Source organism: Grus americana, chromosome 8, assembly GCF_028858705.1.
Source record: "Grus americana isolate bGruAme1 chromosome 8, bGruAme1.mat, whole genome shotgun sequence".
Taxonomy (NCBI): Eukaryota; Metazoa; Chordata; class Aves; order Gruiformes; family Gruidae; genus Grus; species Grus americana.
In genome coordinates, this window is record NC_072859.1 from 5,935,664 (window position 1) to 5,962,702 (window position 27,039).

Here is a 27,039-nt window from a genome sequence, read left to right on the forward strand (position 1 = left end):
TTTACTGTGTTTCAGTTTATAGGAGCATTTGTCTAGAAAAACTGACCTGTTCGGTGAATCTTACAGTATAGCAAAATAAAATACTGGGAAATCTAGTGGCCCAGGACTAAATATTTTAAAATACAATGCTCCTGACATGCATAAAAAGTTAATGTTTACTCTCTTGGGCTCACTGTTCTGAGGTGTGCTACTCTCAAGTACACTCACAGCTTTTCAAGACTCCCAACAGGCTTCCAGATGGGTTGTAGACTGTCAAATGGCACAAATGGTGTCTTCCTTGAACCCATGGAAATGCCTTGAGAATGCTTTCAGAATCCTTACTGTCCCAGCTTTATTGTCACTGTAACTTTTTCCATGACTGTAACTTCAGTGCAGAGAAGCGACTGCCTCCATGCATACTGTGTGCCTGTCCATAAGTAAGGATAGGATTCCCTTTTCCTTTCCCCGCATGTGTTGTCTTACAGTCCCAACTACAAGAATGACAGTTTAGGTAGAGCTGCAGGGCAATAATGCTGGGAAAAAAGAAGCTGTGTACCTTTCAGGTCCCAGAAGCTTTGCCCTTGTTTCCGTAGGACTGCACCAGTCAGGGTGTGTTTTGGCTCTTTGTATCGGGTGCATCAGCAAGTCAAGGTTTCTTGCCCCAGAAAAATCTCTGGGTGTGCTGCAGTGGACCTCTCTGCCTGACACAGAGAGGTTCAAGAGCTGCTTGGTCAGAATATCAAGAAATGTCTTTGTCAGCCCCCCGTATGCATCATATTTGTGGTTCAAAAACCTGCTTATTTCTCAGTGGTAAAGAGCAGCCTCCTTTGTTAAAGATTACGCATGTAACATGGCAGTTGATTTGATGCCAAATTTGAGACCAATGCATCTGTTGCTGCTTAATGGTTAAATTGAAGCCCCCCTCCCTTTTTTCTCTGAGACAGATACTGCTTGCAGTTCCCTGCGGTAGCATTCATCTTGGTGCAAACTCTTAAGAATATTCTGTTTCTTTGAGGTGTCAGACTTGTGACCTGTTCTTCGTGCCTGTTTCAGAATTTCATTTATATGTATACATCCAAATACATTTCATAGGCAGTGTAAGCTTTAGATTGCAAGTGAAGTGGGAGAGGCATGTGCCTGCCCTATTTTGTCTGGTCTATCTGGGGAGACTGTAAGTCTCCCCCATATATTGCAAGTGTCACCACAACAGTTAATGTAGCTCAGTGCCTCATCAGCATGTAGTTGAGATTTGAACGTGGATTAGAACAAGCTGGCTGAAGTTCAATCCAGATAAAATATACATGATGATGTGGATGTAATTATCAGCCTTCCTAATTGAAGGAGTACATTTGCCATTAGGTGGAAGTGTTGGTGCCCTCTGGTGACTCAAGTTTATTAGTTGTTGTTCTTAGCAATCATAGTGAAGCAGTAAAATAAGTTTTTTAAAATCTTTGACTAGAAGATTGAGACCTCCTAACCTGATCAGAGCTGACTAGAATTTGGCTGGAAGTCGTCTCTGCCCCTCCTCCCATTGGTTTTAGATTGTTATAGCAGTTCCTAGTGCAAGTAATGACATAGAACTTGGAGAGAGCCTGGGTCAGTTAAGGAAGAAAGAACAGCATGCCTGGGGAGAAGAAGAAATGGCAGAGAGGGAGACTGATCATTAAGCTTGCTATGGGGTCTTCTGCCGAAAAGCGGTCAGCCTGATTTAGTGATTTCTTGGAACTTGTGAATCTTTTCGGTTATACTGCTTGTACTGTATGTCTGTAGGCTGTCTGCAGGCTGAAGCGCTTGGAACGCTAGAGAAGAAATGCATAAGGGGGGTTGCAGAGGAGAAGTTTGAGAGATGCTGGCTCTCATGCCGTAATTCCATTTTAAAGTGATTTGGAGGCAAAATGTGTTGCATAAGGTTTTGCTGGCTTTGGAGCCATCTCAGTGGGAGTCAGTGGCACGGATGCTTCGGGATATGTATGTGTTACTACTTATTCTGCTAATGGAGCTGTGATATTTGCAACAATCAATTAAATCTGAAATGACCTAGGACTGGCTATCAACTCTCTGACCATTGTTGTAGTAGTGTGGCATTAAAAGCTGTTTGATTTGTGCCTCCCTCATTATTCATTAAGGGACAGCTTTGAGACTATGGAATTTGCTCTCCTCATTGAGACGGGCTCAGATTGATCGTGCAGGGGAAGAAGAATATTGATCTTTTTTAAAAGTTGGTGTATTTCTTAGATAATAGTGGCTAGATAAAGCTGGCAGAGAGCCTGAAAAAGTGATCTTAATGCAGTTTGTAAATTGGATTGCTTTTATCACATTATTAAGGTGCACAGGGTTTGGGATAATTGTCTAAACCGTAGTATTATATTTTCATTTAAATTTAGAATAAGTGGTATAATGTGACAGAGTGACTGGAGTTGGACCAAAAAGTGAATAAACAGGACTAGTACAAAGCACATTTTCTGCTGTGATACAACCTTTTCAGGTTAATGTATAGGCAGGCAGAAGACTCCAATGAAAAGCTGAAAGTCTTAATTTACCAATTTTTTCTTTGTAAGCTTCATGTCTGAATTTCTAGCTGAAGAAACATGTATGCACAGGTGGACTTGTGACTTGTTAGTTCCATATAAAACTCAAATTTATAAACTCTTTACAAGGTTGTGTTTCTAGTCCAGTTGTTTTATTACCAAGTTTAATCTTCTGATTGGTCTTAAGTTCTGTTGCTTGCTTTATAACATTGGGGTCCTCCACAGTTGTAACTAATATAAATTGATTTGTAATTGAATTAGGTTGTGACCCCACATGCAGTGGGGCAGCTTATTTATTGATTGCTTGTTTCTTACGCTGTTTTGGCAGAAATGCTAGTAGAGTGAACTGCATCAGGGAACTTACCCAGCTAAAAAACTGTTGTGTTTTTTCCTTGCCTTGTTTTTCAGTTTGATAGTTCCCCCAAACTGTTTATTCTTCAGCCATACAGAATCTTGTGCTGATATCATGGCAGAGAAGGGAATGAAAGAAAGCAATTAGTGGCAAAGACGACTGGCAAGTACAAAATCAGAGTTCCCATAAACCAGCTGAAATCAATTAAATGGATCAGTTGTCCCTTTGGTTATAGCTGAGCTTGTGGAGTGCTGATTTCTGGTATTAGAGCACAAGCTCAACTCTATCTTGAATCCCTAGCTGGGTTTGCAAGTCTGGGAACTTGGGAAAAACTTATTATTTTCAGATTTCATGCAGAAATATTTGAGGCATTATAGGATCATTGTGACATTTGTGAAAATTCCTGTTGCATAAAGCTAAACTTAAGTCATTGCATCTTTTACAGTAGGCTGGTGGGGCGAGGTGGGAACGATGATGGTGTTACTGGAAACTTGGTAATACATTTGTCTGATCAAGCAACAACTAATCCAGAAGCTTGTAAAGTATTTTAGGGATTCCAAAAGCATCTGCAATCACCTTACTTGTGTGAAGTGTTAGAATGCTGGTAGCATCACATAGTTTTTGGTGTACATTTTGAATTCAAATAAATTGTTTCAAGTGCTAAATCAATAACAGAAAAAGTGTCCCAAAGATTTGGGGTACTCTCTCCTCTCCCATTAATGCATCTCTGTTTTGTATTGTCACTAATTAGTAACTGTAATATTATGAAGTGTATTGATAAAGCATATGGTGAAGTGGATGAGTCATAATCATTGTATTTCCTCTACTGCTCTGTCACGTAATTAACCTCCTCTATGTGGTTAAAGGGCACCTGAACTGTGCTGCTGTTGCTAGCAAATCCAGACCACTCTGCCAGCAGCCTTGTCTTTGATTACCAGCCAGTTTTCCCATGTGCTTTATTGGTAAGTATACCTAAGTAGTGGCAGTTCTCATTTATTTTTAGAATAATAGTCAGGTACTTTTAGACTGACCAGTTTGGGCATTAGTTTTCAGGCTTGTCTGATAAGTACCTTTAAATAATTTTGATATTCTTACTGATCAAACTTTTATGGAAATACTGCAACAGGCATTTTGGAAAGGAATAATGTATAAGAAGAGTAGAATCTATTGCATTCAGTGCTTCCGTGCAGTTGAGGTGATCTTCAGGTATCTTCTGGAGGTCACAGTGCAAAATGACTGAAGGCTTAGCAAGATTTCTTAGCTACACACACCCTGTGCTTCTGAGAACCATGAATGTGGTGGACAGTGAGTAGCCTGAAACTTGAGATGTTGGTTAGGGCAGATAAAACCTGGGCCTTGCAGGTCTGCCTTAGGATAGGATAAGGATAAACATTACCTAGGTGTAAGGCTTTATTATTATCACTTTTTATTATGCCATGCATGGATGGGTTGGGTGTGCAGTTTCTAATGAAACTGTTTTCTGTTTTATTTATATGATAGTAGCAAATGTCCCTCTGTAGTTGAAATGGTTTTGCTACTTCCTGTTTGAAAAGTGCTTGCCTAGCCACCTTTTGCTGGTTGATTGCCCTATTGATGATACTTTTTTTTTCCTCCCAGTCTGGACCTATTTTGGACTTATTTTGAGCAGATTTTGCCAGATAACTCTTTAATAATAGATTCTGATATTCATAATGATATGCGTTGCTAAAAGTGCTTTTCTTCTTATTAGCGGACAAGAACTTTCTTTTCGATCCAGCCTTGTGTATGGTATTTCCAGTCATGGTTATAGATAATTTTTAATGGTACTTTAAACAAGTACATATTGTGTTATGTTGGACAGGGTCTTCATTACAAGTGTACCAAAGGTAGCGGTACCAAATCTAATTGCAGTATGAAACTGTGATTCTTCGGAGTTTTCTTTTTATACCCTTGTATAGATCTAACTATGCTGGCAGAAAGTTATTTTATTTGTGAAAGCTGTTCAGCTTTACTGTCAATATCTGTTGAAGTGTTCAAAGTGTCCACCCAGAATACTTCCAAAGGAATTTGGAGAGGAAAATGATGTTAATGAAATTGTAGTCAGGAGATCAAACAAAAAGGCAAGCTTGATACTGTTTTCACTTGAGATGGGAGCCAGATGTTTTATAAAGTTGAAGGTATATTAAAGTGATATTAAAGAAGTGGAAAAACTGCTTTTGAGGTACAGTATTTCTTTACCTTTGAAGAACAGCAGCTATTTATAAGCAGATGTAGGTCCTAAAGCATACGTTGCAGATAGAGAGCTTTGTCAATGTCTGCCTGTAATGGCTTGCCCTTGTACTTAATTAACTTGCTGACTTTTTTTTTTTTTAATGTGGATAGGGCCTGCGTGATGACAGAACTCAAACTGTATTTCATACTGTGACTTGTGTTTAATACTTCTGAAAAGTCAATCTTGACTCTTTTCTGAAGCTGTCTTGGTGGTGGAAAGGCTTCTTCATTAGGACCTAGTTCATGTTTCAGATAAGGTAATTTAACTTCTCTTAAAAGAAGTATTCATACAAATCTGTGTACAAGCTAGCATTCAGGGACTTAGATTTGTTAGAGATGTCTAAAAAGTCTATTAGAGACTGGCAATCAGAACCACTTTAGTCCCTTCTCTTTTTGGTAACGAATGCTGTATGACTAGGAGAGGGAAAAGAAGTATCCATGCATTTGTTGTTACAGGATCCCAAATTATTTTTTGACATACAGTAGAAAGTTTTAAAGTATTTAAGGTGACATTATGCCAGGGCATCTAGAGAAAATTACAAAAAATCTTGCTTTTTTTTTTTTGTCCTATGAAATTGTCTCTTCCCTGTTCAATTCAGTTAGATTATGGGAGAAAACTGCAACATGCATGAGTGTGGAAGCAGTGTTGTGTATGTGCTTACAGCATGTGCTTGTCATAAGTCCAAAGTGAATATATGCAAAATGGGTATGAATTCTTAAACAAATTTAGAGTAATAAAGGTATATGCGCTAATGATTTGAGGCAGACACAGTTTTGTTGAGGAATAATTCTTGATATGAATTTTATAACTTAGCTATAAGACAATAAAGACATTAAGTGAAAGAGTATTGCTGAGGCCAAAAAGCCTTTTATAAGGGATAGCTTAGGAAAATGTGAAATCTGTTGTGCAGCTCTATATAGTAGTATAATTCAGAGGTGTGCTGTATTTGTTATGCTAAGTTAGACAAAAAGAAATCTAGTTAGCCTATGTTAAGTGATACTGCTAAAAAGGGAAGCTTGTTTGATAAATAATGCAAGTAGCTAATGTGAAAGATGTCTTGCTAAGCTATTGTGCCCACAAAACCTTTGTTAAATCCCTCATTTATTTGTAAACAAAGGTAAAAGTTGAGAGCTTTACGTAATTATCCCAGCTGTACCTAATTTTTTTTAAAAAAGCTAATTCTTATTTTCATGGCTTAGAAAAAAATCCATGGTTTTACGTATTTTTTCTTCCCCTCTTTCTATGAGGTGGCAGTCTTAAGTGGAAAACAGAATCGGGCAGTAATGGAGTTAGAGGACATGGACAGAAGCGAGATCTCTCCAGGGAACAGGGAGAAAGAGAGACTTCCCTTGCTGTCTTGGGATGTGCTGGAGTTTCTGGGTTGCTTTTAGGTGTCAGATTTCTGTGTAGACTGGTACTGAATGTCACGGATATCTTCTTCATTTTACTTGTCTGAGTGAGGGAAGATGAGGAGAAGTGATGGGCTTCAGCAACTGAAGTTTTTGTTGCTGGTCTCCTTCTCTGGTGTCATCTTTCCCTATTACATTCCAGGTCATTAATGGAATTGGATATCTTTTTTTCCCTAGGGCAGTAGGGCGTGTTTCTATGATCTTATCATTAGACTAGCTGATTGGTATTTCTTTGCGGCTTTTTTTGTATTTATGATTCTCCTAATGTGGTAGAAGTGCTTTGCTTACAGGAAGAAAACTGCAATCTTTTGGAATTCATAATTGGCTGCTTCTCTAATGCAGGGGAGGCCAACGTTTTTTTTAATGTAACAATCCTCAAAATCAGAAAACATATCTTGGAAGAGAAAAAGGGGTCTTGCCTAGACTGGAGATGCCATTTGCAAATTGTGTTCTTTTTTGGAGCTGGGTTAAGCATGCAATTGGATCCCAGAGTGAGTTGATGTTGAGTTTGCTTCATTCTTCAGTGAGGGAGCTGGCTTACGTGGCAGTCTCTGTGGTAGAGCAGCCCTGCTGCCTGCTATTTGATAGCTTTTCCAGATTTATGGTGTTTATTACCCACATGCAGCTCAGCTGGAAAACCCTAATCTGTTGTTTGTGAAAAAACTAGATTCTTAGATCAGAAAGATCCTGTAAATCATTCTATAAATATTGCATTTAAGTTGGTAGCTGCGTTTGCTGCTTTTGCGGAGGTTGTTTTTTTTTCTGTCTTGGAGGTAGTAGAAGATAAGCTTGTGTAGCTTATTAAAATAGCTTAGTTCTTAAGTGATAAAGCTATTTCAAAAGTATACCACCTGCCAAAAACACACTAACCATATTGTGGCTAGTGACTTCAGTGGTATTTCAACAGGAAGGTACCGATACTCTATGATGTGGCTGGCTTTTGTTTATGTTTAACATTCATGACCAAAATGAACCTCCCCAACTTGGCAAGCTGAATATGAAGCTAACTGAAAAATAAAAGTATTTTCACAGTGCAGCTAAGATATTGGCTTTTTTGGCCATTCTTTTAGAAGGTAAGAGGCAACTCACTTCCTGGTAGTATAGGCTGGGAAAATGAATTAGTAATTGGTGTGTTGTTTTTTGTTTTTTTTTAATTATTCACTAATATGGATGATCTTGACTTTGAGACAACACTGAAAAATCTGAATTTATTTAGTTAAAATATTTTTTGAACTGTAGAAAAATTTATCCATATATTAATTTCTTTCACCAAATTATTTGTAGTTCAGATTTTCCAAATCCTCATGGGCAGTATCAGTTAAATCTCTCATGGTGGTGACACCATGAAGTGTTGCAGTATCACCAGGTATGAAGACACAACGAAACCTTTCATCAAAGACGTAGCAGGGCTAGGAGAAGAGGGTGCAGATAGGGCTTATGTGTTCTCTCTCTTTGCTTCTGCCCCTCTGTCTTACTCAGCTGATTTGCTGTTACTTGCTTATTGAACTCTCATTTCACAACATGAGAGGTTGCAGCTTTTCTTTTCTATTCCTGGATTGTGGCCTTCCATTGCCAGTACACTTCATTTCTCATTCTGGGGTCCACAGGCTTTCTCACCTCTGCAGCTATGTATGCATGTTTGGCAGTCTTGCTTTTCTGTGATGTTTTTTCAGGAAGGACAAAATGGACTGTGATCTGCCTCTGGTGCTTGTTAACGTTGGAGGGGAGAGGCCACATGAATAACTGGGCTGAGTATCCATCACACTGCTGCTTTTCTTAGCTAGGAGAACATACCCATGCCACAAGTTGATTGCTTGAAGTGATGCATTTAAAAATAGTTTTCTGTGACAATTCTGCAGGATCTGCTTTGTATTTATTATGAAGTAGAATGTTTTTGTTGGAGGCTTGAAGCCAAATTTTACCAAATCTTCCTAGAAGGAATTAAGGGGAGATTCAAACATGTTGAAACGGATCTCAAACTTTTTAAATAATGTTTATCCACTCTTTTTGGAATCTAAAAACTATACATAAAACACACATAATCAAGAGAGCAAGAAATGAAGTAGATTGTGTGGCTTGACTCTGCTTGATCAGTATATTTGGATATACTACTTTCTCTCTGTACCTACACACTGTTTTAATTAGATCATTAATGCCTTTTGTGTTTTTTTTTAAACTAGAGAATCAGAATACTTTATGGGGGGACACCTGGGGGTCATCTAGTCCATGCTCAGGGCATGGCGAAGACAGTGTATTAGTACAACTGTTTGAAAATACTGCAATGTAAAGTATTTTAATATATCTTGTATGTCATCAAAGAATACCTTCTGGAATTGCAAATTCACACCATTTCTGAACTGGGAATCAAATTCACTCCTTGCCACAATATTGCAGTGATAAGGTAAACTGTCTTAAAGTCACAATAATTGGGCATTAAAAATGCTTAACTGGTGTAGAATTTAAAAGCATGTGATTCTGCACAACAGGATTCTCCATCTTTCAGCCCTTGGGCTGTGGTCTGCCTCTGCAGGGCAACAAAATGTCTTGCTGGCAATTGGATTCCCTCTCTAGCTCTCCCAGCACAGCTTTCTCTTCACTGGAGCTTTTTGCTTCAAGCTAGGCTACTCCCTGTTTGGTGTGCAGTGTCCACTTGTATTTCTTATGGTGACACATTTCCTTGTACCTCATGGACAAGGATGGTTTAATGTCAGTAATGATGAAGTGGTATCAAATCCTTGTCCTAATTGTGACTTAGGCTGCTGGTTCTAAATACTTAAAAACTGTTCCGCAGACCCTTTCAGTTGTCTGTATTAGTCATGGCCTTTTTTCACATTTTTCTTCCTATTCAAGTTGAATCTTGCATGACAGCAAGAATGCTTGTATTGGCCAAGCTGTGTATTTATTTGGGTGGCTGAAACATTTATTTATATTTTTAAACTAAAAATCTCAGGGCAGCGATACAGAGCAGGACAGGATCTCAAAGAAGTGTCGTATTTTCATTTAGGTGAAGAATTAGCTTTCATTGGTTTGTCCAGAATGGCTAATCTCTGTTGCTTAAGAGTAAGCCAGTGCTATTGATTAGTCTGTGACAGAAGATCCACTCTCTGTAGAAGGGGGAGGAGAGAGAAGACTTTTGTGCAGAATTTAGGACTTCTGGCAGAAGTTCCCAGAGAACAGAAAAGCTTACCTGGTAGGTGTTTTAGGATCTGGGGATCTTTTCTGTTATTCTAATTGTGATTTCCCCAAGATTTGCATTACTCCTTTGTTTTAGCGTTGTAATGGGTTTGGTGATCCTAGAAAGGAAAGCGAAGCATTTTCTGATCAGTGTGCTAAGATTAGACATTTCAGCCATTAGTACTAACCGAAGTAGCAGTTTATAGTGGATTTTTTTTGGAAGGTGCCAATCTGTGAGCTTTTTAAAGATACAGTTAACATAACTGAATGGTCACATAGTAATAGTGATACCCTGCCATCTTATGGTGTGGACTTTCTTGCATTATAGCATTCTAGATTTACTTTTTATCAGTTAAAAGATTAACACAAAAAGGAATGTAATTTTCTTTTTAGTTAAATGAACCATTAAACAGCATGACTTCCGTAAGAAGAATTATCTGTTGTACGTCTCTAGATTTACATTCAAAACACCATTCTCCTCCAAATCTCTGTCAAAACTGTATTGTGTACAGGCTATCTCTGTCTTGGACCCAAGTTTTCAGCTTGCACATATTGCCACTTAAATCAATTTTTAATGCTTATATCCACTGATTTGGCAGAAATGGACACAGCTGCATTTCATAAGCTGAAGGATACGTTTCAGTAATAATTATCCAGTCATCCACTGAATATCTCAAATATCCAAGTAGAATTTGGATAGGATATCACTTGTGAACTCAAGTGCTGAGTTCATAGTGCTGGAATAATCTTAAAAATCCCACTTGACAAACTGTGTCAAAGGCATACTGGAATCTTTGTGTGGGGGCTAAATGAGCTGGACTTGACTCCTAAATACTGAAAAGACCAGCAAATGCTGTTATTCTGTCAGTAGTTGACATGCTCTTAGAAGCATATAAAAACTGTAGGATTCCCCCTGCTTTCCATGAGATCTGGAAGAAAATGCTTGTCCCTGCTTTGAACATGTCCTCACTTGGCTTAAGTGTCTACAGCCTTTCCGTGCCTGTCAAACCATGCAGGCCAGCCAGAATTGTGTGTGCATGTGCATCTTCTGCCTTTACTTCTTTAATGCCAGTAAACTGCGTCCAGGTTTGTGTTCTTTCCTGGCTTGTTGATCCTGTTGCCACTAAATCCTGTGTAGAGCAAAAAGATAAATGCGTCTTTTTAGCAGTTAATGATTTTTGCATTCCCCATTTGAAGCATGGCTCGCAAACAAAATAGCATGCCTCTATCTCCTTAGGAAGTAATTTGAGAAATTATTTCATTTCCTTGGTCCCTGGCTAGTTTAAAGTTGTCATGTGTGCTGTAAAGAACTTCATCATTCATCTTTCCCCTGCAGGTTTTTTCCCGTTTTGTAACAAGAATTTGAGGCTTGCCTTTATTACCATTAGAGGTATACAAATATTTTTGCATAGTTGGTTCTTAGCTTTGCCAGCTATGCTCTTGAAATTAATGCTTGTGCTACATCTTAGTGTCTTTTTGATGTCATCTGGAAAACATTGCATTCTATATTAGTTATACAAGTTCTACAAACTCTGTAGATATTTATTATGTCATTCCTTCTTTGGAGCAGATCCTTTCATCAATAATGTAGATAGATGGCTTAGAAATAGCTCCAGCAGAGCTCTCAATTATACTGTCCATTTATCTGAAATTGCATTTAGTTTTTTTGGTGATTCAACTGTTGTTGTTAGTGCACAAGTAGTAAGGTGGGTATACCAGAATTTCAGGCCTTCAAATAAATTCCTGTCTGCCTTGAGTATCTAAAGAAACAAGATTTCCATGCAATCTACTGTAAGTTTCTGTTTTGATAACAAGGAAAAAAAATCTGATACCATCTTAAAAATATACTATCTTCCTTCATGAAAATGCGCACTCTAAATTATTTCAGTTGAAGCAAACATATGCTTGGTATCCAGTTTCAGGAGCTTTGACTAGGTCACTGACATGTGTCTGGGCCAGCTGACAAATCCTCAGTGGATTTATCTGGTGGTTCTCGAACATTTAAAATAAGGTTATGACATCCATTTGGTTTGAAGTCCTGGATTTGTGTGAATTAACTTGGATTTGGTCAGTTTCTGTATTGTGTTTTCTTAGGCAGATGTTTTGGTAGTCATTGGTTACTGACTGGTCTTGGGTGAAGAAAAGTATTTAATATTAAACTATTGGCATTTGGGTCTTTACAAGCTGTCTCATCAGTTGCCTGATTTACTGAGGTTCTTCCAAAGGGCGTTAGAAATGTGGGAAAGATGTGGATGGATAACTAACTGGTTTGTGTATTGTTTGCTTGTAGAAGTTGGATACACTGAGCTTAACACACTTTCATAAACGAATGCAGGGGATAGTGGCACAGGCAGAAAATCCAGATCTCTTCCCCAAATGCCTATTGTATTTCCACAGAATATTTGTCATACTAAATATAGGCAATTCATATACTGTTAGTTTTTCCTGTTAGCACCATTTCTATAGCAACGATGCGAACTTCCATATAGATGCATGATGTTAAAAAAAGAATAATTATAGAGAACATTGTTGAAATGTTGTCATCACAGGTGTTATTGGTAAAGACTGTACTCATCTTTCTGAAAGCTGAATTTTAAAACAGATTAAGATGTGTGTCTTGTTCAAGAAAAATACTTATTGTCTATTAATGGCATTACAAAAAATATGGTAAAATGTTCTCTCAACAGTATTTTCTTCCTGAATGAGAAAGGCATTCAGTGTGGGAGGAGTTGTACCTTCTTTCCCTAAATGTAAATCTTTTTTTGTCTTTACTGTACAAAAGTGTGCAGTTGAGGCAGATGTATGTACTGAGTATTTAATTCTATGGATTTGGAGGCTGTTACTCAGCAACTGTTGGCACTTTGTAATCTCTCGCTTACTAAAAGTAATCCTAGGATGGTTTGGTCATCTTGGTTTTGATTTGACTGTTCACAGGTTTGTCTGTAGCAGAAGATTATTCAATGAGTTTCATGGACGTTTGAGTTTGCTTTACATCCACATGTGATGTGTAGGTTTACACAGAATATTCAGTCTGGATCCTCAGTCTGTTTTCATCACTTTTTTCTTACATGTGCTTTTGGCATACGAGTTGTGGTGATTGTTGGTGACAGAGTTCCTGTAGCCTATTGACAGTAACAAAGCTCATGCTGTCAGTTGTCATCTCTGTTTCAGAACTTGCAAGCGTGCAGTTGCATGTACAATTTTATTTAAATATATTTCCCACATCTTTTTCCTGTGAAGTATTTTTTCTATTCTGAGAGAAGGTATGCCACCCACATGGGTCCATTTGGAGATTGTTATAATGATTTTCTTCAAGTTTGTTGTCTGCTGGAATTTTTAATGTTGCCTTATTTAAAATAAAAAAAATAAAAGGCAGCTTCTAGAGACTTTTCACAGTGAGCACGTTGTGATATTTTTGCTGATGCGCTGTCTATAATAATTCTTCCCTATTCATGTGTTGTTCGCATTATACAGAAACAAAGCAAAACTGTGGATCTGGAGTACCTCTGAGAAGTATATTTGGATCCTGAAGTTCATGCTAGCAGCATTTAGTGCTCCACTGTTGCATGCTCTTACATATGACTTCTCTGTTTAGAATGTTGTTCACGGATGTATTCTTCCTTTGTTAGTTCCACTGATATCCTATCCTGCTGGCACATCTAACCAATAACCATAATATTTTGCAAACTGAGCATCAGTTAATCAGCATGACATTAATCATTTACTACTACTCGTTGTTTGCAAACAAAATGGATAGCTGCATGGTCATGTGATGGGGGTCTTGGAAAATCCAACTGTAGAAAGGTTATCATCTTATAGAACTGCCTAATTAATTTAAAAGTATCTGCTTCTACTTTAAATCATTCCTATTTATTTTCTTTGCCCTCTTTTTACTTCTTATTCATGGAAATAAATGTCAGTAGTTCCCATCTTTAAAAAATTTCTCTAGGTTATGATTTCTCCTGTTTTGTCTGTTTGGGGTGAGGAGGGATCCCCCTCTGGTTCCTGACTCTGCAAGCCTGGATTTCTTCTTCAGATGTTTGAAGAAATGTTGCGCAAACAGGCTAAACTGTCGGTAGGCTTGAATTCTGGAGAGGGAGACTGAGGAGGGCAAAACTTTATATACTTGATGTACTTTCTGTGCCAAAATAATTTGGTTCCTTAATGCTTACCTTTTTGGCCTATGGGAGGAAAAACAAGCCATATATCATAACTTCAGATGTTCAGTCTGTTCTGACAGCAATTGTAAAATAATAGCCAGGTCCAAAGGAATAAAACGTTCGTCCGTGCAATGTCCTTTGTAAAGAACTACCAAACAGAATAGTCTTGTAGATGAGCTCTGAAGAAGCAGGTTCTGGGAACCTGATAATTTGTAAGCAGTTTGTGAGCAGCGACTTCTTCAGTTCTTGTGCAGTTAAGTTATTTACTTGGTGAACTACATTTTGTCTTTTAATGCTCAAACTCTGCTGGAGAGACCTTTTGTTAGAAGAAAGCAAACCCCTTGCAACCCCAGGCTAAACTTAAATAGCATGTACACATGTTCACATTTTTGGCTTACTCCATTTGTTGCCTGCAATGATTCTTTCCTTCTGCTTGATTCATGCCTGCATTGTGTGAGGGCTGGGATCTGCTACTACTTGCAGCTGTGTACCAATGTTAGTGCTAAAATTTTTTGCCTTGTGTTACGGTATCTACTAGTTAACTCTTGGCTATGAGTCAGTCCACTGAGTGTAGCTGGCTTTTGAATGGTGGAAGTCAGAACGGTAAGGATCTCCTTCCTATTTGTGTGTAATTAATTTTAAAAACCTTCCATTTTGAGCTGAACTTCTTTATTGTGGTTGCAAGTTGATTTCAAACTGAGCTAATAGTTTTATTTTTGTAATAGGATTTGGTAAACAAGTAGCTTGTGCCCTGGAGAAGAATATTCTCCTGGATTTTTGAGGGGTTTTTTCCTTTATCTCATCTGAGGAAATGGAAGCTACGAGTTGTACCAGTTCTTGAGATTAAAGAGGAGAGCACTGGGTACTGGAGCACCATGAAGAAGGGATCTTGATAGCTGGAAACAGACTAAGATGTGAATGAGACAGAGCCTTACTATTTATTACCTTAATGTTCTCTCCCCTTTCCTTTCTTTTCTTTCTCCCCCACCGCCCCTGAAATCAGAGATTGAGGTGCATAAAAGCAGCAATAAGATGATTTTGTTGTCCAGAATGTGAGCGCACACATGATAGTGAAAGTGTTCTGTGGGTAGTGTCTTCTTAAAAATGCATAATAGTTTCACTTAATTTTGTCCAGGTAAAGCCTTTATTAGAGTAAGAAGAGAGAATTGAAATTGAGGACCATATTTAAACAAAGCCACTCTTTTATTTAAAACTTCATTGTCAAACCTAATAAAACAATTTTTTGTGCTATTTGTTGCTGTTTTGTGGATTCTGATTTCATCTGTCTTGGAGCTTAAACAGCTGAAGCTGCTGTGACTTGTGCAACAGATGCTTAGGGAAAGAGCGGATGTGTGACATTGAGTTGTATGAGTATAGAATTGCTTTGAGTTTGCAGCAGAACTAATCAAACGGATGAAAAAAGGAGTCTGTGTTACTAGGTTAGCTATGCTGCTGATGCAGGCACCGTATAACACAATTTCTTTCAGGAAGGAGTCTACTATCAACTTAAGCAGCTATCGTTCTTTGCTTTTAGTACTGTTTTCTGGAAACTGTTCAAGAACCCAATGCTGTATTCTGATTTCAAGCATAAATGTACATTTTATTCATACTCCTGATTTGTCCTCCTGATATTTAAACATGACAAGTGTATCCTTGTGTTAGCATGAGCAAGCTGAAGTCTCCTGGTTTCCACTTCTGCAATGGAGTCTTCAGAGAACCTGGAACCCCTTCTCTGCATATATTTAGTTCAAAAATCTTTTGGAAACCAAGTGATGAGAACTAAATAGAGTACAGCATCAATGTCTCTTGTGAAATGTTTTGGAGGTAGTATTTGTCTGTAACTAGTACAAATATCTTATGTGGCTACTTCATGCTTACAGCATTGGTGGCAGTCATTTCCAACTGATGTGCTGAAATTCATAGCAGAAATTTTAGAGGGATCAACTCAAATGATCCTTTATTGATTGACTTTCCTTTTTCATTCTTCTGTCCATCAGATTAGTTTTATTTGTCCTGTATTATGTTACTTTCCTGTATTTCCAAATGTTGTACTGATGTTGCATATTTAATAACTGTTAGTAATCTCTTCCTACTCTAACACTGTGCTGCTCTATCTCTGTTTTTGTCATCTCTCTACCCTGTGCATGTCTTCTAGCAATGTCTCTTTATCTCAGTCTTCACTAGTGGCAGCTTATGAAATGCTTTGCCAAGATTCATGCACCTGACTGGGGATTTCGTAGTGTGTGAAATTTTAGGTCTGGGATTTGATTATCTTCAATGATAAATTTCCTGCAGGAGGATGGGGTTATGTTAAGTTGCTTGAGCTTTTATTTAATCTCTTTTGTGGAAGTTTCTATTTTTATCAGTTTTGCTATCTTATACTACCTCTTAATATTAATATTATGAAAACTGAATTAAAGCATGAGTTTAGGTGGCTTTCATTTTTATTTTTTAATGCTGTGTACATACTATCTTTATTCTTACAATGTAGTAACCTAGTTGGGTTTTCTGTTTTGGTGAGTCGAGTGTAAAACTGAAGAATATAGTTTGGAAGGTGCAATTAGGTTTGATATGAGAAAAATCTTATTTCATAATTGGATAACGTTCTTTGTTCTGCTGACTTTCTGCTTAATTGTGGGGCGCGCATGTGTGTGTGTTTTGATGTGGGGTGTGTTGGGTCAGCAGAACTTCCTGTATCTCCCCTTGCTCAAGGTGCAACACGTTACCGAAGTGAGTCTCACAACATCTAGATAGTATCTAGATCATATAGGAAGTGTAATCCATATTCTATTCACCTTAAAAAAACCAAGAATCAGACTAAAAGGTATTTCATAACTATATGCCTTATATAGATTAAGGAAAAAGTACCCGGAGAATGCATTACAGTGGCAGCATCTTAACACTGCCGTATTTTTAGTATTGTTTGATTTATTTTGGCCATATTGTTGTGACTTTTTAGCAGAGAGATTTTACCTCAAACTACTGAGGGGGTGAAGCGCACAGGAACCCAACGCCTAAACCCACAAGCATTTCTTCATGTAAGGTAGGAATCACAGCGTGCAAAATGAGTAATTGTAATAGAGGCTCTTTCTTGTAGCCCTATATGGTAAGGAACTATAGATTAATCAGCCCATTCCTTATTTAACAAGTTCTGATCAAAAGGGCAGTGAGGTATCCAAGGTTCTGAAGTGGTTCCACAAAGTACTTCCAGACAGGAGTATCCTACTTGGTACATATTAGGCAAATGTGACAGTTGCTTGAAGAACTTGAATTCCTGTTTCGTTGAAGCTTCTACCTGGTGTTCAGTGGTTAAAAGCAATGTTAACTTCGAAAGTGCCAAGCAGTGCTGGAAAAAATACACTTCTAACTAAGAATCAAAGGGCTCAGATCCAGAATTCAGTCAGCGGCTCCAAGGTTTCACTGAAGTGTCTGGAGGTCCTGGTATGGAATAGTTGAACCTAGCCAGGCTGTATTATGTGTGGAGGAGCGAAGAGTCAGTGAAACCCAATACGCTTCTGCTCCTCATTTAGAAAGAAATGGCTTTTTTGTACTGTGTGTCAAAATAACAGAGTTTCCACAAGATCAGGAGCTCCAGTTGATGGTGTTTGGAACTGATTTTTTGGTGCCTACTGTTCTTTGGTCCCCAAAGTCTTTGGTAGTGACTCTGCATTCGTAGTTATCGTAATCCATGCAAGGCACCTCTGTTTTCTTAATGGGAATCTGGGATCAAAACAAATGACATTATGAATAAGAATACAGAGGATATTGGTCATCGTGAGTCTTGAGCTATTCATAAAATTGCACTGTGGCTATGTTTCCTCAAAGCTTTCGTACTGTTCTGGACAGGAAGTTTTTAATGTAATTTTAGGGTCATCCTTTAAAATGCTGTTTGTACAGTATGTTTTTGGGATAGTGTTTGACCTAGGCTGAGACAAGAATATCCCTGGATTCTGCTGTGGAAGGGAGTCAGGCTTAGGTATCCTGTTAGGCACCAGTCAGAGTCCAAGACTCTCTGACCAGGTTCTTTTAGATATTCTACACATGCAGGGTGTAATGTTTAATATTAAACACTTACTGTTTGATGATAGTGATACAAAATATACTGAAATCACAATACAAATGCAAGTCAAACTGAGCAAAATATAGCAATTGCAATATACAGTTCAAACACAGTACCAATGTGATCCCAATGTTACTGGTCTCTAGAACATGCTCGCTGTCACGATGTTGGGCGTCCCTGGTTGCCAGGAAGGAATACGTGGGTTGAAGCCAGCACAAGCCTGTTGCTCTCTTTGAAATTCCTTTCTTAGTTATTTAGTTTCTGGGCTGAGCCACATATTCACTCCCCCGTGCTGGTCTAGCTAACTCAGGGAGACATTCACTTTTTTAATGAACTCAGGGAGAAACATTTACATCACTAGTTGATTCACTCAATTGTAATATAGTCAGTTGATCTGCTCAACTGACAGAACTGTTTATCTAAAACAAAGGCCACCCTCTGGTCCCCTTTGTGCTGAGATAAAGTCAACTTCTTGGCAACAGCTGTGGTCAGTCACACCCTGCATTATTCCCTCAGCTTCATGGGCGTGTTGCTCTTGCTCATCTTCACTGAGCTGCCTTCCATTCTGTGGGTTTATAGGTCAGTCACTGTAATGGAATGATCCTCCAATACAGCCTTAGGTGAATTTGCAGAAGAACTCAGGTTCAGTGAAGACAGCAGACCCTGCTTAGTCTAGACATTTTCATTCTTTGGGTGTGATCAATCTTATCAGTATTTTTAGTTTGCTTTTTAGTGTACAGTATGCATGGCATGAAGAGGTAGGAAGATACTACGTAGCGTGTCCAGGCTTCAGGGTGGCATAAATGTATGCTTCAGTATTTTATGCGTTGTATAAAATGTTTTCAGTTCCACAATGAATGCATTTCTGAGCACAAAGGCATTTATTAAATTGAAGAGGAGAAACAGACTGGAAGTTCAAATTACTGCATGTAATTCAGTTTTTGTAATTGGATATACAGGGTATGCAGTGAAAACTGGCTCGCTACTGCAGTGTGGTGACAGTCCTTTCACATATCCAGCTCTGTTGCTCTGAACAGCCCTGCTGTTGATCACTTTCTGATACTGCTGTTTACGACTTATTTTGGTATTGAGCAGAAGGGCACTACAGCAAGCAAATTATTTAATTATTCCAGTATTAGGATTGTTTCCATATTTGTCTTAAATGATACACTGGCCAAAATTGTTGCTGTGACTTTTCATTGTTTTGGGAATGGTGATGTTCTCATGTCTAAAGCAGCTTTCAAAAGTACATTTAAAATGTTGCAAATCTGGAACTTTAATGTTGATAAATGCTAGTTTATAGCAGTTCAGTGCTGCCCCTTACTGTATTTTCATGAATTGGGAAAAAATATGAATGTATTCAAACATACTATTGTAATGCAGTAATGGGTACAAAATTAACATTGTACGGACAGTTTTGTTATGATACAGCCTGACTGGTAGCTGTTATGTTTTGTAATCTCAGTTTCCTTTGCATGCAAGGTTTATCTAAGTAATTTTCTACTAATTTAAAAAAAAAAATCTACCTTTTATGTGCCTTGTAGGAGTCTCTTCTCAGCGTGGTGGCCAATTTCAACCATACTTGACTAGGAAACGGAGTTCTCAGGATTCTCATTGCAGTCAGTAACTGGGTAGAAAAGGAAAAGGCGGGTCAGTGTGCACCACAACTGTACCTGGAGGGTACAGTCCTCTAAGGTGGAAAGTCTATATATTTGCTGGGCTCAGTGATCCCATTTAGCCTGCTGTTAGTTGAATGAGCATGTGCTGTTTTCAGACACCACAGGAATAAGTGTCTGTGTCTGGCACTTGGAATGGGTGGGCAGATGCAAACAAAATTCATAATGGCTTAGGAAACTGCTAATAAACTGGAGCTGTTATGTTAAGGGACCAAGGGTAAGGCTTGAGATAGTGTGCGAGGAAATCTGGGAGGGAGAGGTTGCTAGGGCGTGCCTAGGTGCCTACGGGTTATGTGAGACTAATCATTAGGAGATTTAACCCAGTTGCTTACAGAGGAATTGGTTTGCTTTTGTTTGTCTAAGGCTGCTCTGCCAACTTCATAGGCTTTTACGATATGCATAATTTCTTTTAAATAGCACCATCCAAATGCCTCCACAAAAAACCCCCAAAATAACAAAGCAAACAAAAAAACACTTTAGTTTTCACTTTTCCTTCGTCAGAAACGCTTCTTCCCTAATTCTTCCCCTTGTCATCCCCTGTTAGTATGGGGAAGGGGAACCACTGAAGTATATGTGAGACGGGTCAATATATAACCTTAAGATTGACTTTGTGTGATACAATTATGGGCAATATAGTATGATGGAATTGTGCAAAGTGACAATTTTTCTGATAATTACAGTGGTTAAAAAAGATACAGATTTGTAAAGGGTAGATTTTTTCAGCAAAGATGATTAAATTGGGACAAGTGTACCATTTTGGACAAGTGTATTTTTAGTGGAGGAGACAACGTGGTCTAGTGGAGGGTGTCCCTGCCCACAGCAGGGGGGTTGGAACTAGATGATCTTTAAGGTCCCTTCCAACCCAAACCATTCTGTGATCCTATGAGACACGATTATAGCACGTGGGCTGGGAGTGTAATGTTGAAGTGAAATGTAGCGTCTTCTGTGAATGAGACAGTCCCATCAGTTTTTTAAAAAACAAAGCAAGAAAGGGTAGAGTGTGGATGACTGTTGTGAACTGCAGAAGTACAGTTCAATGTAGTTCAGATGGGAATTATTAATATCTAAAAATGCCTAGAAGCTATAGTGTTTGACTGAAATTTGTAATGTGGCTCTTTCAGTTGCCTTCCTTTCTGTATTGCATTCCTACAATGACACTTTAAAGTTTCTGCTTTTTTTTGAGGATATTTTATTATTTAAATATTGCAGTTTCCTGCCTTCCACGCTTGTATATCTGACATACTTGGTTTAGGTCACTTGGAGATAGAGCTTTTTGGATTATTTTGTTTTGTTCATTTCATTACATAGAGATCTTGAGTATCACATGCTGTAATACTATTTTGTCATGTGGTATTACCTGTCATTTACCATCTCCATTTATTTGCAGACTCTGTAATGGTTCTGAGTTAAGCTACAAACCTAAAGTGAATTTCATAAATAATAGCAACTTTGGAAACAGTCACACTTTTCATGAACATAGACCTATGAAAACCGATTTATAATCGTTTTCACACTAGAGGGCACTAACATCTCATGAAATTTAAGCCCAAACCAATTTTTACTCTATATAACACTTGAGTATTGGGTAGTCTTACTGTTTTTTGTAGTGGGTGCCACAAGTTTCAATTTCTTTGCAGCCTTTTCTCTGTAGAAATGCAAAGTAATAGTATACTTGCAAGGATGCACTACAAGTTAGTGTGTGGAGTTTTCCTGTGTGTGGTTTTTTTGGGTTTTTTTACCAAACAATAATTTGGGCGTTTTGTGGAGAAAAGTGTAAATTTCACTGGTACTCTTAAATTGCTTTTAATGTGGTAATTTTCTCTTGAAGCTGGTGAATAGGCATATAAGGAAATTATTGGATAACTTCTTATAAAAGTTATTTAATAGAGTTAACATCTGGAATATGCTTTTTAAAGTTGGTAATCAGAGGAAAAGAATCATATGTGAACTGATGTTGTAGGCCTAGCATTAGGTTAGGATTAGTGCATACATTTACATGATGATACCTGGTATATAGAAAATATATGAAAGTCTATACTGCTAGTAAGTAATGGATCGCAATGGAACCTTCAGTAGTTTATGTTGGTTTTAAGAAGGTAGTTTTAGAGGATGTGTTTGAATCTAAATTTTGGATCTCTAAGTGGTGTAGCCATTTTGGAAGTACTTTAGTTTTGTTATGGATTTTAGATAAATCTGAATCTTATTTAAAACACGCAAATAAAATGATTTCTGATTTTTTTTTTTTTGCTCTTTGTAGGAATGGTTATTCAGTTGCCTTGGAGATGATCTTGCTGCTGTAAATGTAGGGCTGAAGATTAATGGTGTGGGCAGTATGGACCTAATGAACGGACAGTCAAGCAGTGTTAATATTGCGGCTACTGCTTCAGAGGTAAGGATTCCAAAACTTGGACACTTAACACCGTAAGTACTCAATTTCTTAAAAGTACACCAAAATGTAAGTTTTTCTTTTAACAGATCTGGTGCGACAGATTCTTGTTTTGTGTGCTGGTTTCATGTGCCCCCGTTTAGATGTGAATAACTTAAAGTTCTGACCTTTGTATACCAAAATAAAGCATGAGCTAGCACTTACAGCCTTGCCATAGCCAAAGCTGCCTTTTTTTATGTTCTCTTACATTACATCTAGACAAGGAAGCTTTTCTTCTCAAGTTTTAACAATAATAGATGCTCTTAGCACAATAGGCTGGGCTGGCAAGGCCTGTGGGAAATATTCTCTTCTTTGACAGGTACTTGTGTGTGTGTGTGTGCATGTCGAGGGCAGTCTGATACAGCAGCACTGGAATAAGGTTGTTCGCTTTGTCTCTTGGACTACATTCAGGTGTTGGTATGGGTCCCCTCCTGCCCACCAAAGTTCCTGCTTTCTAGAAGTGAACAGCTCTTGAGTTAAGAGTGTGTCTATCACCCAAGCAGTGGAAATTGGCCTCCTGTTCTGATGCCTCTTATTTTGTCGTTAATATAGTTTGCCATTTGTCAGCTACTTGCTAAGGAAAAGAAGGGGCGGGGTCAAGTTAGTACCAGAACTTTTTGAATTTTTTGCTAGGATTATGTGAGGAGCTCTTGAGAGTTGTGACAGATTCCTAAATCCTTAGCGATGTTGGAGGGTTTGCAAGACCTAGTTGGTTTTGTTTTGTTTTGTTGTTCCCTCCCCAGCGTCTTGTAAATCACTCCCTCTTCAAATTTTTGTTGGGTTTTTTGTTAGTGCCTTGTAGTACTGGGATGAAGGGAACTGAAATTCTGCCCTCAGTGTATATTGAGCGATCTTTCCAGACGCATTGTTTATCTTTCTTTAGGGTGACTGAACAGATGCTTTGGCTTGTACAGATGTACAATACTAACCTAAGCTTTCTGCTCGAGGAGATGGTTACTTTATTGCTGATGCTTATTATTTTTATTGCTTTTGTCACAGTGTGAAACATACTTTTACCATAGTGGATTTCAGTTTGTCTTTTTCTCTCATTCTTCGTTTGTCCTTTGTTTAAAAGACAAGGTATTCAAGAACACTACAAAGTCAGTAGTGATGAGAGCCACAAAGTCATGAAAACAGTTGTTTCCTCGAATGAATCTTTGGACCTTACCAAAGATGTTTGTATATTTATGTATTTACACATGTGTTTAGATAGCAGAGCTGCATGTGTGCTATGCACTTGCATGTGCATATGAAAAATGGAAAGTACCACGGACAAGGTGAAAGGAAAATTGGAGAGCTGTGTTATCAAAAGGAATCAAATAATCTTCAGTACAGTTTCACAAGTATTGTCAAGATTTAAACAAGAAAGCTGGAATCGGTCTCCAAGACCATTGTTTGTTTTTATACAGATTCTTGTAATTCCCTTATCGTGTATTATGAATCATTGATTGACCCTTTGTTGGCATGCAACTGAAAAAAATTCTTGGAGGAAAGCTGTATTTTTACTCAGCAAGATAGTCTTGCATGTTTACATGATGTCCGATAAAACTGAGTAAAATATATTTTGGCAAAGTTACATGAATCTGCTTTCAGTAAGTGGTGCGGTCTTTTCCTATCTTGACTAACCAGGAGGACAAGAGGACTTGCAACTGAAGTGTTTCTATAAGTATGTTGGTTACTGAAAATGCCTGTCTGGCTTGGAGGTTTTGGTGGTGTTTTCAAAATCAGGTTTTTCAGTGAGATGGTACTGTTAGAAGAACCTAACTAAAACCAGACGTGATTATTAAATGAGTATGAATTTTCTTTATATGTCCTTATAACAACAGTATTTAAAAATGGACAAGAGTTTATTTCATCTGGCTGAATTCTCAAGGAGTTCAAATGTTCTTGTTTCTGTGAGTAGGAAGCCAAAGTCAAAATAAATAGCGTAGCCCTAAAATACTGCCTTGTTTGGTTTTCAGGAGAAGACATTAGCACAGTAGAACTATTCACCAGCATCAGTGCCTCTGTGCTGTCTTCCCTCCTGCCTTGGCATCAGCAGGCATGATGCAGGTGTTACTGAAAGTACAGTGTGACGGTGCTGAAATTTGGCTTCCACCAGACATGATCTGGTGAAGTGCTCATTCGTGTCCATGTTGTGTATATATGACCCATACCCATGGTCTTGAAAACTTTCAACGTTAGCAGTAAAATTACATGGGCTGTGAGAAAGTGCCTTCATTATGTAGGCCAAAGTCTAGTCTTTTCAGCTTTCTAGGAGATATCCCTCTGTGATGGTGGTTAGGATAGAATGCTTAAGGATGTCAGTCTCCAGCATAAGACTATGTAGGTCTTGGTTTGTGCTCAGTGTGTTTTCCACAGCTCAGCTGGAGCTCCCAGCACCAGTGAGAATAAGCACTGTGCACAAATACTAGTTTTCTTTCTCTCGCATCTCGACGCATGAAGCATTAGCAAAACTGTTGTGGGAGCTCTGTTAGCGCTTACATCAAGGCTATGCTATTGCTGAAGCATGCAGGTGCCATACTGCTGGCAAGCATACCGTTTGCTGGAGAAGTGTTAAATTTGATACAGTTATTGACTGTAGTAACTGTGGTCCTTCACGATGGTTTTGTCCATGTGTCTCATTTATTTTAGTTGAGAGTTTGCTTTATGCCCGATTTCTGAAAGTGAGAAGAAACTAAGCAGCAAGAAGCATGCCTAACCTCTCAGGTCTTCGGAGGAGAGTGTGGGGCAGCAAAGTGATTGCATGCTGTGTGTGCATTTCTGACATAAGTATGCCTGGGGTTCAGATGTGAAGCACACATCTGGATGTAACATCTCAATCTCTATCCAAAATCTCCCTTCTTTCTTGATGGCTGAACAGAATCTAGGTTTGGAATATACTAGAGGAAGTGATTACTCATGACATAGATGTATTGTTTTCATATGAGACAGGAAAACAATATGAAGTGTTAATTTCATACAAAGTGTTAATTTTTTTTAACCATATTTGTATTTTGCAGGGAAGCTAAATCTTTATGTTGTAGAGAAAGATTCATAGAATAATATTCTAGGATCTGGTATTTTTTGCAAATGTGAATTACTACCATTTAAAAAAAACCCTAAAATTGTTTGTACTAAGTGTCCTCAACAGGAGTAGTGTAATTTTCGTAAGTTTTAATGCTTCTAAGAGACACAGGAAGAGATTAATACTGTTCTTTGATGTTAACTATTCCTTTGTGGCAGCCCTTCTCTTTTTCCTCACCATAGTAGTATTTTTTCTGTTTGAAATTGTGTAACTGTTAATGTTATTGTTGCTATTAACTTCCCTGTCAATAAAATATAAATTAAATTATATGTTGAAATGTAACTGTTGTGTTTTGAGGAACACCTTTGAAATCCACTGAAGTCAGTTTGAGAGTCTGATTTTAGAGATCTTTGTCAGGAGAGAGCATGTCCTGTGACTGACTTTTAAGTGATAATTTGCCCAATAGAAAAATTCTGTGGATGGTGCTATTTGAACAGAAATTTTGCTTTGGGGAGTACAAAAACAAAAAAAGAGAGAGAACCAAAATATCATCAGTGTTTTTGTTTGTTTCTGCAGAAGAGTAGCAGCTCCGAATCCTTGAGTGAGAAAGGTTCAGTTGAACTGAAGAAGAGCTTTGATGCAGTGGTATTTGATGTTCTAAAGGTTACACCAGAAGAATATGCGGTAAGCAATTCAAGTAATTTTTATTACTTTGTGTGAATCTTCTTGGCAGCTTTTCCTCTGCTTCTCCATTTCTGTATATTTTTTTGCCTAACTTCTGCCGTCCATGGGTTTAAAAAATGAATCCTGCACTATAGTTCTTCATTGTCTGTATTCTGTTTCATGCTAAGTGATCTTTTTTGGGCTATGCCATCCAGGTGTTTTTCACACTCTTATATGTAACATAGACTCAAAGATTCTCAAATCTATATGATGCAGCTTAATTCTGACATGCATATTTTAGTTGCAAGAATATGCTTGATCTGTACTTGGTTTTTCTGGAGGTGTTTTAATTTTTAACTCTGTTAATTCTTACATCTAGGGAGGGTTTTCTTTCAGGTGCAATGATCCAGAATAATGAGTTAGATATCCTGCAGAATCAAGAACAAATGAGTAAAGATGTTTAACCAAAACATGGGGTGATTATTTTTTTATTATTATTATTACTATTTTTTTAACCCTACTTGTAGAGGTCAAGATGACAGATGGTCTTCTATTTAGGTGATTCAAGTATGCTACTAGAAAGATTGCTAACAAGCTATTGCTCTTACTGCATTTATAATTCAAGTTATGAGATTCATCGTAAGTTGTCCTGGGGAGATTATCAATATGTGATAGTATGTATCACAAAATATTCCCATTAAGTTTGTTCGGTTTTTAATCATTAATAACTATTTCAGTTAATTATTAATGCCTAAATTGTTTTTAATGAGCACACTGAATATTTAAAGCATCTGGATTATGAAGTGAAACTTACACACTAAATTCTTCTTGGATAGTTAATGGGATTTATTCCTGACCAAGGTTCAAGTCATGTAGTTCGGGGTTCTTCCTTGCTCCATTCTCAGGACCAGCTGGGCAGTGAATCACCTGCTTTTCATGGGAAGATGTTTTTGGGGCTGGCTATCCTTTCAGTTCTATCTTAGGATTTCTCTATGTAAAGGAAATCTAGGTACTTAAGGAATTTGGGGCTAGGGGCATGAATACAAGAGGAATTATGCATTCAGGCCAGAATAGCTACAGGTTCCTTTGAATGGCTGTGGTGGATGCTGTTGAGCAGCAGAGTAGATCACTTAGTCTCTGTGGAGTTGCCATCACTCACTTGGACAGCAAAATATACAAAGGTGCTTTGTCTTGTATTACATTTCATAATCCTTTTGCTCTACTAAATCATCTCTCCTGTGCAGAAACCTTTTATTTTCATGAGTGTTCTAAATGTTACCTACTTGGTAAATCTTGGTTAGATAAAAATCTTTATCAAAATCCATTGGTTTTGTGTTATACCTCAATAGACTTCC

General features: G+C 38.0%; 1 protein-coding gene across 3 annotated transcripts in view; it reads left to right on the plus strand.

Annotated features, from left to right (window-relative positions):
* RALGPS2 (Ral GEF with PH domain and SH3 binding motif 2) overlaps positions 1–27,039 on the plus strand; it is a 122,606-nt gene that overhangs the window by 3,967 nt on the left and 91,600 nt on the right. For all 3 annotated transcript variants that reach the window (XM_054833813.1, XM_054833811.1, XM_054833812.1), the window contains exons 2-3: positions 21,847–21,978; positions 25,598–25,705. In XM_054833813.1, the coding sequence (XP_054689788.1) occupies positions 21,922–21,978; positions 25,598–25,705 (165 nt within the window). In that variant the 5' untranslated portion in view covers positions 21,847–21,921. The remainder of the gene's footprint in view (positions 1–21,846; positions 21,979–25,597; positions 25,706–27,039) is intronic.